At 38.8% G+C, this 19,812-nt stretch overlaps 1 protein-coding gene across 3 annotated transcripts in view; it reads left to right on the top strand.

Moving 5' to 3' along the window:
- LOC128684799 (USP6 N-terminal-like protein) overlaps positions 1-19,812 on the top strand; it is a 118,906-nt gene that overhangs the window by 51,637 nt on the left and 47,457 nt on the right. For all 3 annotated transcript variants that reach the window (XM_070101069.1, XM_070101066.1, XM_070101076.1), the window contains one exon: positions 10,367-10,500. In XM_070101069.1, the coding sequence (XP_069957170.1) occupies positions 10,367-10,500 (134 nt within the window). The remainder of the gene's footprint in view (positions 1-10,366; positions 10,501-19,812) is intronic.

The raw sequence follows: 19,812 nt of genomic DNA, 5'->3' as shown, positions 1-19,812 counted from the left end.
TTCACTCCTATCAAACACGCTCACGCATGCCTGCTGGAAGTCCAAGCCCCTCGCACACAAAACCTCCTTTACCCCCTCTCTCCAACCTTTCCTAGGCCGACCCCTACCCCGCCTTCCTTCCACTACAGACTGATACACTCTTGAAGTCATTCTGTTTCGCTCCATTCTCTCTACATGTCCGAACCACCTCAACAACCCTTCCTCAGCCCTCTGGACAACAGTTTTGGTAATCCCACACCTCCTCCTAACTTCCAAACTACGAATTCTCTGCATTATATTCACACCACACATTGCTCTCAGACATGACATCTCCACTGCCTCCAGCCTTCTCCTCGCTGCAACATTCATCACCCATGCTTCACACCCATATAAGAGCGTTGGTAAAACTATACTCTCATACATTCCCCTCTTTGCCTCCAAGGACAAAGTTCTTTGTCTCCACAGACTCCTAAGTGCACCACTCACTCTTTTCCCCTCATCAATTCTATGATTCACCTCATCTTTCATAGACCCATCCGCTGACACGTCCACTCCCAAATATCTGAATACATTCACCTCCTCCATACTCTCTCCCTCCAATCTGATATTCAATCTTTCATCACCTAATCTTTTTGTTATCCTCATAACCTTACTCTTTCCTGTATTCACCTTTAATTTTCTTCTTTTGCACACCCTACCAAATTCATCCACCAATCTCTGCAACTTCTCTTCAGAATCTCCCAAGAGCACAGTGTCATCAGCAAAGAGCAGCTGTGACAACTCCCACTTTGTGTGTGATTCTTTATCTTTTAACTCCACACCTCTTGCCAAGACCCTCGCATAAATATGCTGACAAAAATGAGATCACCAGTACTTGAAGATGTTGAGAAGTTATTATTGGTGTGGATAAACGAGAAACAATTAGCAGGAGATAGTATTATGACGTCGATTATTTGTGAAAAGGCTAGGCAGTTGCACGACGATCTGGTAAAGAAATTGCTTGCAAATAGTGGTGGTGTGAGTGAATTTAAGGCCAACAAAGGTTGATTTGAGAGATTTAAGAACCGTACTGGCATACACAGTGTGGTAAGGCATGCTGAGGCTCCCAGTTCGGACCACAAAGCGGCTGAAAAATATGTGCATGAATTCAAGGAGTACATAGAGGCTGAAGGACTGAAACCTGAACAAGTGTTCAATTGTGATGAAACAGGCCTCTTTTGGGAGAAAATGCCAAAGAGGACCTACATTACACAAGAGGAAAAGGCACTGCCAGGACACAAGCCTATGAAAGACAGGCTGATGCTCATGTTCTGTGCTAATGCTAGTGGGGATTTCAAAGTGAAGCCGTTACTAGTGTACCATTCTGAAAATCCCAGAGTGTTCAAGAAAAACAATGTTATGAAGAGTAAATTGTGTGTGTTTTGGAAATCTAATAGTAAGGCATGGGTCACGAGGGAAATTTTCGTTGAGTGGTTCAATGAAGTGTTTGGCCCTAGTGTGAAGAATTACCTCCTGGAAAAGAAATTGGATCTCGAGTGCCTCCTAGTAATGGACAATGCACCTGCTCATCCTCCAAAGTTGGATGATCTAATTTTCGAGGAGTTTGGGTTCATCACAGTAAAGTTCTTGCCCCTGAATACCACTCCTCTCCTCCAGCCCATGGACCAGCAGGCCATTGCAAACTTCAGAAAACTCTACACCAAAGCAATGTTTGAAAGGTGCTTTAATGTGAACTCAGACACTCACTTGACCCTAAGAGATTTTTGGAGAGAACACTTCAGTATCCTCCATTGCCTTATAGGTAAGGCTTGGGAGGGAGTGACTACCAGGACTTTGAACTCTGCTTGGAGAAAATTGTGGCCAGACTGTGTCGACAAGAGGGATTTTGAAGGGTTTGGGACTGACCCTGATGAGCCTATGTCTGTTGTTAAATCTATTGTGGCACTGGGGAGTTCCATGGGGTTGGATGTGAGTTTGGAGGATGTGAAAGAGTTAGTGGAAGACCACAACGAAGAGCTCACCACTGAGGAGCTGCAAGAGCTTCAGCAGGAACAGCAACAGATCGCAGCTCAGAATCTTGCTGCAGAGGAGGAGGAAGAGAGATGGAAGAAGGTGCCTTCTTCAGAAATTAAGGAGATTTTTGAAATGTGGGGTAAGATGGAAAGATTTATGGAGAAACATCACCCTGACAAGGCTGTTGCAAGCCATGTTGGCAACATGTACAGTGACAAAGTCTTGGGCCATTTTAGGGAAGTGTTAAAGAGACGCCAGAAACAGAGCTCTCTGGACAGTTATTTTGCGAGACAGGACTCCAGTGACTCTAAAGCTGGTCCTAGTGGCATTAACCCTTTGAGGGTTTTCGTCGTACTAGTACGTCTTACGTGTAGGGGTTTTTGACGTACTAGTACGCATAAATTCTAGCGGCCTCAAATCTAGTGGGAGAAAGCTGGTAGGCCTTCATATGAAAGAATGGGTCTATGTGGTCAGTGTGCACAGTCTAAAAAAAATCCTGCAGCACACAGTGCATAATGAGAAAAAAAAAACTTTGACCATTTTTTTGGAATAAATCAGCGACTTTGCAGTGTATTTTCGTATGGTATTTATTGTTGTATTCTAGTTTTCTTGGTCTCATTTTATAGAATGGAAGACATATTACAGAAATTGAGATGATTTTGGCTGGTTTTACAATGAAAGGTGCCTTGAAATTGAGTTCAAAGTAGCAGAAATGTTCGATTTTTACCAAACTTCAAAAGTAAACAAATCGTGCCAAGCGTGCAATACACGTCAACTGGTGAGTCTAATATCCTTTCACAAGGGCACCAATAATATTTATACCATTTTTTACACTAATGCAGTAGTCTGCATAACAGTAAATCTTATATTTTTTGTGAGAATAAAAATTCAAAATGGAAAGCAAAAGAATATAAGAGGGGCCTTGAGACGTGACTAATGACTAGAGGAAATGTCATTTTAGTGCCAGGAATGTCTTTCTTGTTTATTCTGGACCCTATTCGGAAATTGGCCTCTTTTGAAATTTGTGTGAAATTGGCAAAATTGCTAAATTCTGACCACTGTACTGGATAGTTGAATTTCATAAATGGGTGGTTTCTTGCACCCATTCGATAGAAAAAATGGAGTTCTAGCGAAATATTCATGTTTTTTGTTGACTAGTACAGCGAAATTGGCCGAAAATGGGGCTCAAAGTGGGCAAAATCGCCGATGCGTAAACATCGCCGAGACCGCTAACTTTGCGAGAGCATAATTTCGTAAGTTTTCTATCAAATTTCAAACTTTTGGTGTCTTTATGATCGGGAAAAGATTCTCTATCTTTTCATAAGAGAAAATAATTTTTTTTTTTTTTAAATTTGGCCGACCCTGAGAACGAGTTTCGGAGAGGGCCTGTCGACCCTCAAAGGGTTAAGAAACAGAGAAGAGAAGCAACCCCAGAAAAGCAATTGGTACCTGAGGTGTTGCTGGAAGGGGATTCCCCTTCCAAACAGTAACTAATGCAATCTCTCTCCTCCTCCAGTCTTCAATACACTAAGAAGAATCTCCAATAAAGGTAAGTGTTATGCTGTTAATGTTTCATTCATCATTTCCCATTGCATTGTTTATGTACTACATCTATATTTCATGTAATATTTTTTTTTGTTTTAATACTTCTGGGTGTCAGGAACAGATTAATTGTATTTGCATTATTTCTTATGGGGAAAATTCATTCGAAAATCGTTGATTTTGATAATAGTAGCTCCTCCAGGAGCAGATTAAATATGAAAAATGATGGACCACTGTATATAGCAATTCATGACCCTTGTGGGTTTAGTGCTTTTTATAATAATAGTAATAATAATAATAATATTATTATTATTATTATTATTATTATTATTATTATTATTATTATTATTATCTTCATTCACTTCAAAAATGGTGTGTTGCTGTTTGTTTATTCTGTACTAACTTGTACAACTTGCACACAATGCAAGAGTATTTGTATTGAGAGGTAATTATTATAATAAAAAATATTGAGGTAAATGTTTTACAGACTTACAAACGTACGTGAATGAACTAAAAGTAGACACATATTAATACGCATTTATTTCGCCTGACCAAGTGATCGCCCACTACCTGTTCAGTTTGTGTTCTTACATTGTCTCAACTCTGTATCTCATTCTCTCTCTCGTTTACTCTTTCGTTAACTAGTTGGCTCTCATTGACGATGGTGTCTAAGGTTAGCTGTGATAAAAAGAGAAGTCGTAAGCCTCTTGCTTTAAGTGCCAAGTTAGAGGATGATGGTGTGCCATTCTGATTTTATTCAAGAAACACCCTGCCACTCACCTCTCACACATTAATATTAATATTTTAAGGTAAGTAATAAGTGTACTGTGTGTGTATCTTGCCTTTTATTGTGTTTTTAATGCCTATTTCTATTGCTAACTTAATATAAGTTAGTGTAAACTTGTTGTCTGGCATATATTGCATATTTTATATGTGCTCTGATAATAATACTTGTGGACCTGTGTGGTAGCCGGGCGGAGGGACAACATTACGTTTTCTCTGCTCAGCCATCAGAGAAAACGTGTATGAATCTGCGTTTGGCCCAGCCAATCCCCCACTCAGCTTTTGTTTACAATTTTCGGCATGAATTGTTCATTACTTCTCCCTTCGTTTATGATGGCATCTAAAGGTAGTTGTTAGAAATTATTAAATTCAGTGAACAAGTTATGTCGATGTTAATAATATGGCTCTGGGCCACAGTGTAGGTAGCTGGTAGGTGTAGCCCAGGCGGGCTACACCTGCTGGCTACCTACACTGACTTCCTACAAATAAATACTACTTGCCTCTCTTCCTATATTAAGTCTACACATATTTTAAGGTAAATAATGAGTGTACTGTATGTGTATTTTACCTCTCTGGGATGTTTTGAATATCGTATATTAAGTATGAGACAGGGAGCCAGGGTTACCTACACCTGGGCTACATGCACCTGGGCTACCTGCACCTGACTTCCTACAAATAAGTACTACTCACCTCTCTCCCTACATTAAGATTACAAATACTTAAAGATAAGTAATGAATGTACTGTGAATGTATTTTACTTTGTGTGTGTTTAATGCCTAGTTCTATTACTAACTTAATATAATTTAGTGTAAACTTGTTGTCTAGCATTTATATGCATTTATAAATGGAAAAAAATGGTGTTCTGCCTTCCGGCTATGTCTGCTTTCCGACAACAGCCTGGAACCTAACCCGCTCGCTGTATTGCATTTGTTTAGCTAAACAAAAAGGTTAGAGATGCAGAGAGTCAGTGTCACAAGAGACAGCTAAGCCCAGAAACATTGCCCATCTTGATAAATTAGACACATGTGCAACACTTAGGTATCTTTATTGAGGAAATGTTTCGCCAAACAGTGGCTTCATAAATCCACACAAAGGAGAATGGTGAAGAACAGGAGTAGTTTGAGGTAGTCAGTCCCTCAGCCTTGAGTCGATGTAATCGGTCCATCAATCAACTCGAGGCTGAGGAACTGATTACCTCAAACTCCTCCTTTTCTTCACCATTCTACTTTGTATGGACTGATGAAGCCACTGTGCGGTGAAATGTTTCCTCAATAAAGATACCCAAGTGTTGCACATGTGTCTAATTTATCAACTTGTCGGTTCTCTGAACCATTTATCTACATTGCCTATCTTACATTTTATTTTTATCTGCCTCAGCCACTGCTTGTTACAGATAGGTATGCCCACCCTAATGCATTCTTATTAAACATGTGGTTTAAAGTGTTGTAGCTTTTAAGTGTATGTAATTTTCAAATTAAACCTTAAGGAATTGTCATTTTGGAGAGACTTGATGACTCTTGGGGCACTTTCTTCTGAAGTGTGAGCTGTATGTAATATGATGTGTTGTTCCTAGCTAGTACGTACTAGGAAAAGAGCTAGAAGAGGGTTAACTATGCTGCATACTGTCCCTAGTTATTACTAAGGAACAAGCTAGGAGAGAAGGGAACTGTAATAAATGTTGTCTCTAGCTAGTACCAATGGAAGAACAAATGGGGAGAGTGAACTGTAATAAATGCTATCCTTAGCTAATACCAAGAGAACAGCTAGGAACTCATTCACAATTATTGAACCTTGTTGAAAAAATATTTGTTAAGTCATAGATTACTGGACTGGTGTCCAAGAAATGGTACTATATGATACAGCCATTGGAAACCTAAACATTTACCTTATTCTAGCCGTTCTCTGTTGTCCACCAAAGTAGGGTAGGAAAAAAAATTGAGGCAATAATAAAGAAAGGACTATGACCATAATTATCCTCCTGTTAACTCCAAATAGGTAAATATACAGGCCATGGTGATTCAACTCGTATTGATGGCCTTCACACATCATTTGGGTAGTTTGACAAGTTGTTCAGCGACTATATACCAGATATCAACACCAACATACAGTCATTGAGAGGGGAGTGAGTCCTGATATGAAAATCATTGCTGTACTCAAATAAATGTGCCTCTCTCTCTCTTCGCTGGTCTTTCAGCTACTGTCAATGCATTTAAATTGTGGTAACTCTATGCTTAAGGGTTCATTTAAGAAGACTGCCTTGGTGAAACAAGGCTTTCATCCAGGGAGTTTCAACTATCCCTTTTCCTCATTGGTTCAAAGCTAATTTTCTCCCATTCCCTATGGATTTACTCCCTCCCCATTAATATAAAACTGTGCATAAGGGGTAAAGGTAAAATGAATTTTTTTTTTTTTTTTTTTTTTTTCAACAAGTCGGTGGTCTCCCACCGAGGCAGGGTGACCCAAAAAAAAGAAAGAAAATCCCCAAAAAGAAAATACTTTCATCATCATTCAACACTTTCACCACACTCACACATTATCACTGCTTTTGCAGAGGTGCTCAGAATATAACAGCTTAGAAGCATATACGTATAGAGATACACAACATATCCCTCCAAACTGCCAATATCCCAAACCCCTCCTTTAAAGTGCAGGCATTGTACTTCCCATTTCCAGGACTCAAGTCCGACTATATGAAAATAACAGGTTTCCCTGAATCCCTTCACTAAATATTACCCTGCTCACACTCCAACAGATCGTCAGGTCCCAAGTATCATTCGTCTCCATTCACTCCTATCTAACACGCTCATGCACGCTTGCTGGAAGTCCAAGCCCCTCACCCACAAAACCTCCTTTACCGCCTCTTTCCAACCCTTTCGAGGACGACCCCTACCCCTCTTTCCTTCCCCTATAGATTTATATGCTTTCCATGTCATTCTACTTTGATCCATTCTCTCTAAATGACCAAACCACCTCAACAACCCCTCTTCTGCCCTCTGACTAATGCTTTTATTAACTCCACACCTTCTCCTAATTTCCACACTCCGAATTTTCTGCATAATATTTACACCACACATTGCCCTTAGACAGGACATCTCCACTGCCTCCAACCGTCTCCTCGCTGCTGCATTTACCACCCAAGCTTCACATCCATATAAGAGTGTTGGTACTACTATACTTTCATACATTCCCTTCTTTGCCTCCATAGATAACGTTTTTTGACTCCACATATACCTCAACGCACCACTCACCTTTTTTCCCTCATCAATTCTATGATTAACCTCATCCTTCATAAATCCATCTGCCGACACGTCAACTCCCAAGTATCTGAAAACATTCACTTCTTCCATACTCCTCCTCCCCAATTTGATATCCAATTTTTCTTTATCTAAATCATTTGATACCCTCATCACCTTACTCTTTTCTATGTTCACTTTCAACTTTCTACCTTTACACACATTCTCAAACTCATCCACTAACCTTTGCAATTTTTCTTTAGAATCTCCCATAAGCACAGTATCATCAGCAAAAAGTAACTGTGTCAATTCCCATTTTGAATTTGATTCCCCATAATTTAATCCCACCCCTCTCCCGAACACCCTAGCATTTACTTCTTTTACAACCCCATCTATAAATATATTAAACAACCATGGTGACATTACACATCCCTGTCTAAGACCTACTTTTACCGGGAAGTATTCTCCCTCTCTTCTACACACCCTAACCTGAGCGTCACTATCCTCATAAAAGCTCTTTACAGCATTTAGTAACTTACCACCTATTCCATATACTTGCAACATCTGCCACATTGCTCCTCTATCCATTCTATCATATGCCTTTTCTAAATCCATAAATGCAATAAAAACTTCCCTACCTTTATCTAAATACTGTTCACATATATGCTTCAATGTAAACACTTGATCTACACATCCCCTACCCACTTTGAAACCTCCTTGTTCGTCCGCAATTCTACATTCTGTCTTACCTCTAATTCTTTCAATTATAACCCTACCGTATACTTTTCCTGGTATACTCAGTAAACTTATTCCTCTATAATTTTTACAATCTCTTTTGTCCCCTTTCCCTTTATATAAAGGGACTATACATGCTCTCCGCCAATCCCTAGGTACCTTCCCCTCTTTCAAAAGTACCAACCACTCCAACACTATATCTCCCCCTGCTTTTAACATTTCTGTCATGATCCCATCAGTTCCAGCTGCTTTACCCCCTTTCATTCTACGTAATGCCTCACGTACCTCCACCACACTTACAGTCTGCTCTTCTTCACTCCTAAAAGATGGTATACCTCCCTGGCCAGTGCATGAAATTACCGCTTCCCTTTCTTCCTTAACATTTAAAAGTTCCTCAAAATATTCTCGCCATCTACCTAATACCTCCCTCTCCCCATCTACTAACTCCCCTACTCTGTTTTTAACTGACAAATCCATACTTTCCCTAGGCTTTCTTAACTTGTTTAACTCACTCCAAAATTTTTTCTTATTTTCATTAAAATTTCTTGACAGTGCCTCTCCCACTCTTTCATCTGCTCTCCTTTTGCACTCTCTCACCACTCTCTTCACCTTTCTTTTACTCTCCATATACTCTGCTCTTCTTATAACACTTCTGCTTTGTAAAAACCTCTCGTAAGCTACCTTTTTCTCTTTTATCACACCCTTTACTTCATCATTCCACCAATCACTCCTCTTTCCTCCTGCCCCCACCCTCCTATAACCACAAACTTCTGCCCCACATTCTAATACTGCATTTTTAAAACTATTCCAACCCTCTTCAACCCCCCCACTACTCATCTTTGCACTAGCCCACCTTTCTGCCAATAGTCGCTTATATCTCGCCCGAACTTCCTCCTCCCTTAGTTTATACACTTTCACCTCCCTCTTACTTGTTGTTGCCACCTTCCTCTTTTCCCATCTACCTCTTACTCTAACTGTAGCTACAACTAAATAATGATCCGATATATCAGTTGCCCCTCTATAAACATGTACATCCTGGAGCCTACCCATCAACCTTTTATCCACCAATACATAATCTAACAAACTACTTTCATTACGTGCTACATCATACCTTGTATATTTATTTATCCTCTTTTTCATAAAATATGTATTACTTATTACCAAATTTCTTTCTACACATAGCTCAATTAAAGGCTCCCCATTTACATTTACCCCTGGCACCCCAAAATTATCTACTACCCCCTCCATAACATTTTTACCCACTTTAGCATTGAAATCCCCAACCACCATTACTCTCACACTTGATTCAAAACTCCCCACGCATTCACTCAACATTTCCCAGAATCTCTCTCTTCTACACTTCTCTCTTCTCCAGGTGCATACACGCTTACTATAACCCACTTTTCACATCCAATCTTTATTTTACTCCACATAATCCTTGAATTTATACATTTGTAGTCCCTCTTTTCCTGCCATAGCTTATCCTTCAACATTATTGCTACTCCTTCTTTAGCTCTAACTCTATTTGAAACCCCTGACCTAATCCCATTTATTCCTCTCCATTGAAACTCTCCCACCCCCTTCAGCTTTGTTTCACTTAAAGCCAGGACATCCAGTTTCTTCTCATTCATAACATCCACAATCATCTCTTTCTTATCATTTGCACAACATCCACGCACATTCAGAATTCCCACTTTGACAATTTTCTTCTTCTTATTCTTTTTAGTAATCTTTACAGGAAAAGGGGTTACTAGCCCATTGTTCCCGGCATTTTAGTTGACTTTTACAACACGCATGGCTTACGGAGGAAAGATTCTTATTCCACTTCCCCATGGATATAAAAGGAAAAGTAATAAGACCAAGAACTATTAAGATAAAATCAAAGAAAACTCAGATGAGTGTGTATAAATAAACGTGTACATGTATGTGTAGTGTGACCTAAGTGTAAGTAGAAGTAGCAAGACATGCCTGTAATCTTGCATATTTATGAGACAGACAAAAGACACCAGCAATCCTACCATCATGTAAAACAATTACAGGTAAAATGAATATTGGTATATATTTATTCTGCTCTGTTTCAGGTTGGAGAAGAATTTTGGTTATGAAGATGACTATGTAATAGAAAGTTTGGAGAAAGCGATGGAAGAGTTGAAGAAAGCCAAATTAGATCATCCTGGAGCCCCACCTGACTTGGAATTACCCCAGCAACCATTTGGTGAGATGTCTTATATATTGGATGTGATGATAGATGTTTCTACTTTGAGTTAGCTTATGTTAGTGGGAAATGGCTAATATGTCAGAATATATAATTTATATGGTAGATTAAGTAAATGGATACATGCAGAACTTGTATGACATTTATTAAAGCTGCATTTCTGTCACCAGGAACTTTGTCAAGCCAATAAATACAGTGAGTGTATTGGCTTGATGAAGCTCCTAATGAGTGAAATGTGGCTTATTGGTTACATGTGTGCATTTATCTAACATATTGTCGGTAATCTTGCCAGTAATTAATCAGTTAGTACAGGTAACCCACACTTTATGAAGTACATGTAGATGCATTTCAGGTTTGTGGTAGCTGTATTAACCTCAGTCACACCATCAATAATGAATTCCACTTAATAAAAATCATTGATACATTTTGTACACTGCATTGATCACATACGGTGAAACTATGTAGCATATAGAATTGTTGATAGAAATGGGATGTTGCCTAATTCCAAATTCACACAAATAAAAATCCTTGAACTTATCTATTTATTTTTCTCTTGCTTATCTGACTGGTGTGTATAGTATTTTATTTACTATGAGGTTGTGTGTAATATTAAATCTCAAAGTATGAGAAGCTCATTGTGTTAGATCAGAGTGAATGTTGTGGACTTAGATTCCTGGAGGTAAGTACAGTTCCTGCACTCTGACAGAAGAGTGGGGGTGTTGCAGTTCAGAGAGTCATTTGAATGGTGATGTCTGCAAATATCTGGCAGAACAGCTATTGAATGAGTGATGTTTAATATGTTAACTTTTTTGGGGGGTCACCCTGCCTTGGTGGGAGATAGCCAGTGTGTTAAAAAAACATTACAAACTGTGTATAACTTCATAAGACTAGTAGCAACAGATGGGGTACCTGGATCATAGCTCTGCTTCTGTAGCTACAAATATTAAAATGGCAATAAGAAATCTTCTTCTTCTTCTTTCAACGTACCAGCCGTATCCCACTGAGGTGGGGTGGCCCAAAAGAAAAAACTGAAGTTTCTCCTTTTAAATTTAGTAATATATACAGGAGAAGGGGTTACTAGCCCCTTGCTCCCGGCATTTTAGTCGCCTCTTACGACACGCATGGCTTACAGAGGAAGAATTCTGTTCCACTTCCCCATGGAGATAAGAGGAAATAAACAAGAACAAGAATTAGAAAGAAAATAGAAGAAAACCCAGAGGGGTGTGTATATATATGCTTGTACATGTATGTGTAGTGTGACCTAAGTGTAAGTAGAAGTAGCAAGACTTACCTGTAATCTTGCATATTTATGAGACAGACAAAAGACACCAGCAATCCTACCATCATGTAAAACAATTACAGGCTTTCGTTTTACACTCACCTGGCAATAAGAAATATTGGTAATAAATAAGTAATAATAACTTTTTTTCCATCAAATCAGCCATATCCTATCGAAGCTGGGTGACCCAAAAAGAAAGACTAAAGTTTCTCTTTTTAAATTCAGTAATGTATACAGGAGAAGGGGTTACTAGTCCCTTGCTCCCGGCATGTTAGTCGCCTCTTATACCACACATGGCTTACAGAGGAAGAATTCTGTTCCATTTCCCCATGAAATAAACAAGAAAAAGAACTAGTAAGAAAATAGAAGAAAACCCAGAGGGGTGTGTATATATATGCTTGTACATGAATATGTAGTGTGAGCTAAAGGTAAGCGGAAGTAGCAAGACGTATCTGAAACCTTGCATGTTTGAGACAGAAAAAAAGACACCAGCAATCCTACCATCATGTAAGACAATTAGAGGTTTCAGTTTCACACTCACTTGGCAGTATGGTAGTACGTACCTACCTGGGTGGTTACTGTATACCAACCTACTACCTGGCTAATAATAAATATGTAGTAAATCATCTTTAAACAAACTGACAGGATGGCCCAAAAAGAAAAACAGAAGTTTCTCTCTTTAAATTTAGTAATTTATAAAGGAGAAGGGGCTACTATCCTCTTGCTCCTGGCATTTTAGTCGCCTCTTATGATACGCATGCCTTACGAAGGAAGAATTCTGTTCCACTTTCCCATGGAGATACACCTAAGTGTAAGTAGAAGTGGCAAGATGTATCTGAAATCTTGCATGTTTATGAAACAGAGAAAAGATACCAGCAATCCTACCATCATGTAAAACAATTACAGGCTTCCATTTCACGTTTACTTGGCAGGATGGTAGTGCCTCCCTGGGCGGTTGCTGTCTACCATCTACTACCCAGGACCTTCAGTAATATAATCATGATTTTTTTTTTTTTTTTTTTTTATACACAAGTTTGTTTCACTGTACAGTCATATTTTCTCAGTATCCACTGATTTTGTGAATAATTATATGTACAGTGGAACCTCTACTTGCGAGTGTGTCCATGTGCGAGTTTTTCCAAATACGAGCAGTTGATGGGTCGTTTTTTGCTTCCATACGCAAGCAAAATTTCCCCAAGCGAGCAGACCTCAAGGCAGGTTCCTTGACACTGGTGAGGGACTCTTGCTCTTGATCTCAGGAATTGTATCTCATTTGTTTGTTGGACTATCTTATTGAAACTTGGGCAGTGTATGATGGAAAGATGCTTTTTAACGTACACCAAAAATGAAAGAAATCTAAGCATAAATAATGGAGTTCACTTTTCAGCAATTAGCCACCCCTTAGCGGTAATTTCGAATAGTTTTTATGGTTGTATTCTCGTTTTTTTGGTCTCATTTGATAGAATGGAAGATATATTACAGAAAAAGATATGATTTTGATTGCTTTCACAATGAAAAGTGCCTTGAAATTGAGCTCAACCTAGAACAAATGGTCATATGCTTGGCTGTTTCAGAGTAAACAGAGTAAACTGTCCATTCCAATATGCAGTTGTCAGTGGATTGACATTATTTATACAATTATTGCAATAAGGAATAACAGTAAATCTTACATTTTTTGTGTGAATAAAAATTACAAATTATTTATATAATAATAATAATAATAATAATAATAATATGTATAATAATAATACGTATAATAATAATAGTGTTGAGAGATGGCATTACCAGCTAAGCTTAATTTATAAATATAAATATAGTGAACACTTAGCTGATAAAAGACAGCAAATCGTCTACACAGCCGCCCCCGCAGACGAGGTCTAGAAGCTGTCGAAACAATCTTTCAACAGGCTGTAAAGATTTATAATTTGTAAGATTATAAATTACCCCTAGGGGGTGTTATGTCAGCATATTTCATTCACTGATGGCTGACAAAATACATACTTGTTTGGACTCAAAAGTCCACACCTTACTGCCGACTATAGGCTGATTACAAACTCCTTGTGACTCAAGAACTGCGCAGTCCCCCGTACCACAAGAAATTCGTAACATACCTTGCTCTTGTAACGTGAGCTATGGTGTTCTTCACACCTTCGACAGGTATCGGTGACTTGATAGAAGCTGAAGTGTCCTTGGATGTCCACGTCTTCCATTGTCTAGGAAACGCACACTGGTACACTATGTTCCACAAGATTTGTCTTTATTGTTCACAATCTTATCACAAGAGAAGCTGATCACACTTCTCTTAAGTGTTTATTGTGTTTTGTGAGACACTTTGTTCACACTAACGCACAGATCGTTGTTCTTTGTTGGTTATCCTGGCGTCAGTGTCACTCTCAGTAGAGTCAAAAGTAATCTGAAGACGCCACAGCGCCCCATGCTGTCACTCCCCTAGCACAAAGAAAAAGCTGACATGGTACTTTTGCTTCCTTGCCACTTCCTCGATGAAGCAAAGCAGAATGTTTGTTTCTTGCTGTCTTAAGCATAGACAACAATGTCCACTATCTTTACTATGGTAATAAAGTGGGAGCAGGATTTTCCTTAATTGTCCTGCCAAAGTAAGAGATGTACTGTCTCTTATTAAAATACACTCTGCAACACTGGACTGCAAGGAGCAATGGTCACTTGACCACGTCGCATACTCGTACGGCATCTGTGATCAATTACTCACTGTAGCAGTAAACAAGACGCTTGCCCCTTCTGAGAGGGCTGGGCCCCTCAGGGCTGAAAGGGGCTGAAGGGGCTGAAGGGGGCTGATACCCCCCTCCTGGAGAAAATTTCTCCACACTGGGGGGCGGCAGAGGTTCGCTGCAGGTGAACTATTCATCACTTAACATTAATTTAATTTTCTCACTCGCCACCACTGCTGCTTGTCTTTTCTGAACAGTTTTAGTCTGTGTGGTTTCTGGAGAATCACTAATTTTGTTTTCAACACTGTGTAATTCTAACGGCACTAGTTTATTTATTGTCCGCTTATTCACTACACCTTTGCTTAAAACATCAACTGTCCTGATGATTCCATTTGCATCAGGATATATGGTCACAATTTTTCCAAGTGGCCATTGGGACCTCGGACCATCATTGTCAATAATCACTATGTCACCAGGTCTTAAGGACTTATGATTTTCAGGAACACCAGCTCCATAGAAGTGTTCTCTCAATGAGGTGAGATAATCTTCTCGCCAAATTTTCTCCCAACGTTCAATCACTTTATTAAGGTGTTTGAATTTACGTCTGAGTTGCTCAGGTTCGAAATAAGTAGGATCCTCTATGATTTCTTTATCATTTATGGGAGGAACAGGTTCGAGCCTTCTGCCATGGAGTAAATGAGATGGACTTAACACTTCTAAATTGTCCAGATCATCGGTAACATAAGTTAGAGGTCTGTTGTTGACTCTATTTTCTATTTCAGTCACAACTGTACGGAATTCTTCTAAGTCGATTCTTTGACGATGAAGAGTCTTCCTTAAACAACGTTTTACAATGCCGATCATTCTTTCATAAAATCCGCCATGCCATGGAGATTTAGGAGGAATGTATCTCCAACGACAACTGCGTTGATTCAGCATCTGTTGTACTTCTGGTTGATCAAAGATCTTGCTTATATAAGCAGCACCAGCAACAAAGTTCGTTGCATTATCTGAAATCATCAGTCTGGGACATGCCCTTCTGGCTGCAAACCTTCTGAATAATTTGATAAAGGTTTCAGCAGACATGTCAGTGGCTACTTCTAGATGTACTGCTCTAGTCGTAGCACAAGTGAACAAACAGATGTACACCTTGATGGGAACTTTGTCAACTGTTTTTGTTAAAATTATTGGTCCAGTGTAATCTACACCTGTCACCTCAAATGGAGTGACATGACAAACTCTTTCAGAGGGATATGGAGGTGGACCTGGATACTGACATACTCGCATATCGTAGTGACGACAAGTAATACAGTCCTTTATTTGTTTTTTCACACTTTGTCGACCTTGAGGTATCCAGTAGGATTGTCGTACATGACAAAGTGTGTCAGCTACCCCACCATGTAACACGTTACTGTGGGCGTTTTGCACAATCAGTTTTGTTAGCCAATGATTCTTGGGGATCAATATTGGATGTATGGCTTCTTTAGGTAGTGAAGAATTATGAATTCTTCCTCGACATCTTATAATCTTTTCTGAGTCGAGATAAAGTCCTAAAGAATTAATCATAACAGGTTTCTTTGGGGATTTATCTTGTGTTTCTAGAAATTTATATTCTGTAGAGAAAACATCTTTCTGTATTAGTTTCACCCAGTATTTAATGGGTTCAAGACATTCATAATCAGGTTTTATTCCTTTAATGAATTTAAAGACAAGAGCTGTAACTCTTAAGAGTTTACCCAAAGATGAGTATTTAGATCCATCAATGACTATTTCTGTTGTGTCTGCAGTATTTACACAACTTATTTCTGCTGTGTTCAAGCAGACTGTTTCTTCTGGCATAATGTGAGCTTTTTGCTGAGGCCAGTTATTTTCATTAGAGAGCCAGTTTGGTCCGTGGAGCCATAATTTATTATCCACAAATTTCTTGAGTGGGACACCACGTGACAACATGTCAGCTGGATTCTCTTGGGTAGAGACGTGGAGAAAGAGATAATCTCTCTGCATCTCTTTTATTTCTGCTACTCTGTTCTGTACATAGACCAGTTTACTCTTATTATTTCTTAAGCACTGGAGAACTGCTTCATTATCACTCCATATCACGGTTTTTTCAATAGCGAGATGATCAAGTACTTTGTTGAGATAGACAGCTAATTTTGTACCTACATAGAGTGCTGTCAGTTCCAATTGTGGTACTGTTCTGACCTTCAAGGGTGTTACCCTGGCCTTTGAAGTAATTAGTGTACTTCCTTCAGCATTACTCATGTAAGCTACAGCGCCATAACCTCTGGTTGACGCATCACAGAACACATGTAATGTGTACTTGTTTCCCTCTTGACCTATTTGTCTGGGAAATGTAATTTGATGAAGTTGCTTAAACTCCTTGGATATTTCATCCCATGCTTGACTCATTTCTAGAGGCAAGTTCTCATCCCATCCAATTTTGAGCTTCCATGCATCTTGCATAAGTATTTTACCCTTTATGGTAATTGGTGAGACGAGTCCTAGAGGATCAAAACATTGAGATACCTCTGACAGTAAACTACGTTTAGTGAGTGTACTGCATGATTTATTGTTTATCTTTTTGAGACTCAAAGTATCTTCCTGTGTGTTCCAATTAAGTCCCAGCATATTGTTGCAGTCAGGAATTTCAGCTTCAGCAAAATCTTCTTTGATAAGTTCCCTTAATTGCTTTGAATTAGTATTCCACATCCTTAGAGGCATATTTGCTTCTTTCATCTCCTTGTTAGCTTCTCTGTATAAGGATTTCAAATCCTCCTCTTTATTCACAGTACCTTGAAGATTGTCCACATAGAAACTTTTCTTTAAGATTTCTTTGAAGGGACTTTCAGATTTCTTCAAATGTGTATTTAGAGTAGCTTCTAGTAAGAATGGAGAGGATGTTGCACCAAATAATACTGATTTGAAACGATAAGTTTTCACAGGACTTTGAGGATCATGTGGATTTTCAGGCCACAAGAATCGAGTATAATCTCTATCTATTTCTTGTAGTCCTACTCTTAAGAAAGCCTTGGAAATATCAGCCGTGTAGGCATATGGGTTTGTGCGAAATTTCATAAGCACGTCTCCAGGCTTCTCAGTTAGTGAGGGTCCGGTCATCAGACAGTTATAAAGACTTGCTACATCTTTATTTGCACGTGCGCTGCAATTATATACAACACGTGGTGGAGTGGTTTCAGAATCTTTTCTGACTCCATGGTGCGGGAGATAATGAGCGTCTGTCTTCAACTTGTCTTCGACTATTTCCTCAATGAATTTATTGTCCAACTGTTCTTGTATGATATTATCGTAGACAGTCAGTAGCTCTGGATTCTTCCTTAGCTCATGTATTTGTGCTTTCATTTGTCCGAAAGCCATGCAATAATTGCTAGGCAGATGTGGTGGATTTAATTTCCATGGTAACCTAACCCAATACTGTCCATCTTTATATTTGACAGTGTCCAAATATTGGTTATAAGTCTGAGACTCTCGTGGGCTTGGTTTATTTACATCAATACCTATCGCATCTAAATCCCACAACTTATCAACTGGTTCATTCATTTCTTCCAGTAATGATAATTTTTGCTGTGGTACATGATCAGTGGTTATTCTCGTAACTAGTACATTTTCCGCTGAATCAACATCAGTTTCTTTCTCACTTTGAGAGGGAATGGGACCACATATCATGTGGCCTCCTGCTGTTTTCAGCAAGTGAACATCATGTTTACTTACTATATTTTGCACAAAACAGTGATAATAATCACTTCCAATGATTAAATCAATTGGACTAATAGTGTCCGTCTGTATGTCAGGACAGGCTAACTTGACCTTAGCTGCTTTCAGTGCTGCAACTGTTTCTTTTAATCCCTGGATCTGCACAGACTTAGGCAAATCATCTACTACCACAGCTTCTACTGTCTTTTTCCTGTTTCCTAGACCAACAGTGATTTTGGCTAGGTCATATGTCTGTTTACCAGAATTGTGGAAAAAACCAGCTATATCTAACTGTATTTTGGCATAGGGTTGTTTATTCAGTTTCTGCAACACTGTTCTTCTTATGAAGGACCTTTGTGAGCCTTGATCAAATAGTGTTAGCACATTGGTTTTGTGTAATTTATTAGATAACTCAATTCGAGCTATCGGGAGAGCAGTTGCTTTAAACTTATCTCTAACATTTAATGCTGTTGCTTGTTGACTTCCTGATTCTGTGGAAGTCTTCTGCTGTTCAGCAAAAGTATTTGGGCATAATGCTGTATGATGCATACCCTTGCATTTAAAACACTTCTTCAGTGAGCATTTTCCTCCCTTGTGTTCACCTAAACACTTGATGCACCTTTTCAGCTGATGAACACGTTGTTTACGTGCTTCCATTGATGTGTATTGAATACAATACTGTGCCCAATGTGTTCCATCACAAAGTACACATTTTGGAGTACGCTTATGTATGACAGTCCGTTTACTGTCTGTTGTATTCACAGCTTGATAAATGCCTATATGGGATTTCCCATTCTGTGGTTTAGTGGGAGTAGGTATACTCTTTTTATACTGAGTCAATGAAGGTTTGTTATCCACTGGATTTGTGGATTCTTCATCTTGTCTCGTTGCTTGCATGCATGAAACTATTGTTTGTAAACCATTGCTAATTTCTTCACAAATGAAATAGCGTTTATTGAACATAATATTTAATCGTTCAATAGTTTGTGGTGACAACTTATCTTGTACAATACCACTGATAAACCAATCACATTGTCTTAGGTCATATTTAGCATCTAGAGATCTGAGACTATTGTCTAATGTGATTCTAAATGCCTGTAAGTCTGAAAAACAATGTTTGGGTGGCTTCAAGCTTGATATTAAGACTGCATGTCTAACTCTAGCCTTGTCAGCATCGAAGTAGTTGTCTGCTAAGACATGTAAAGCTATTTGATAATTGCCTTTGACCACCGGAAATTACTTAATCAGTTCATAGGGTTCTCCCTTCACAAGACATTTAAGATAATTGAACTTAGCAATCTCATCTATGCAGTTCGTGAATTTACTATGGAATGAAAACCACTAATGAATTCTTCATAATTATGACCTTGGAAAATAGGTAATGACAATGTAGGTAAGCTTGGTAATGGGACACTTGTTGTTACAGGTGTAACAGGTGTTTGACCACTAGTTACAGTAGGTCTCTGTGACAGAGTTTTGCGGCAGATAGCCTGTACTCCTGTCCACCTTAACTGTTGATTACTAAAAGTATCCAAAATATTTTTAATTTCATCCTCAGATGGATCTGATTCAAGAAATTTATTTTCATAATGTGTATAGTCTGAATTAATTATTTCCAGACGTTGTGTAAATAAT

The sequence above is a fragment of the Cherax quadricarinatus genome, chromosome 5 (genome assembly GCF_038502225.1).
Source record: "Cherax quadricarinatus isolate ZL_2023a chromosome 5, ASM3850222v1, whole genome shotgun sequence".
Taxonomy (NCBI): Eukaryota; Metazoa; Arthropoda; class Malacostraca; order Decapoda; family Parastacidae; genus Cherax; species Cherax quadricarinatus.
This window is presented reverse-complemented; position numbering and strand designations above follow the sequence as displayed.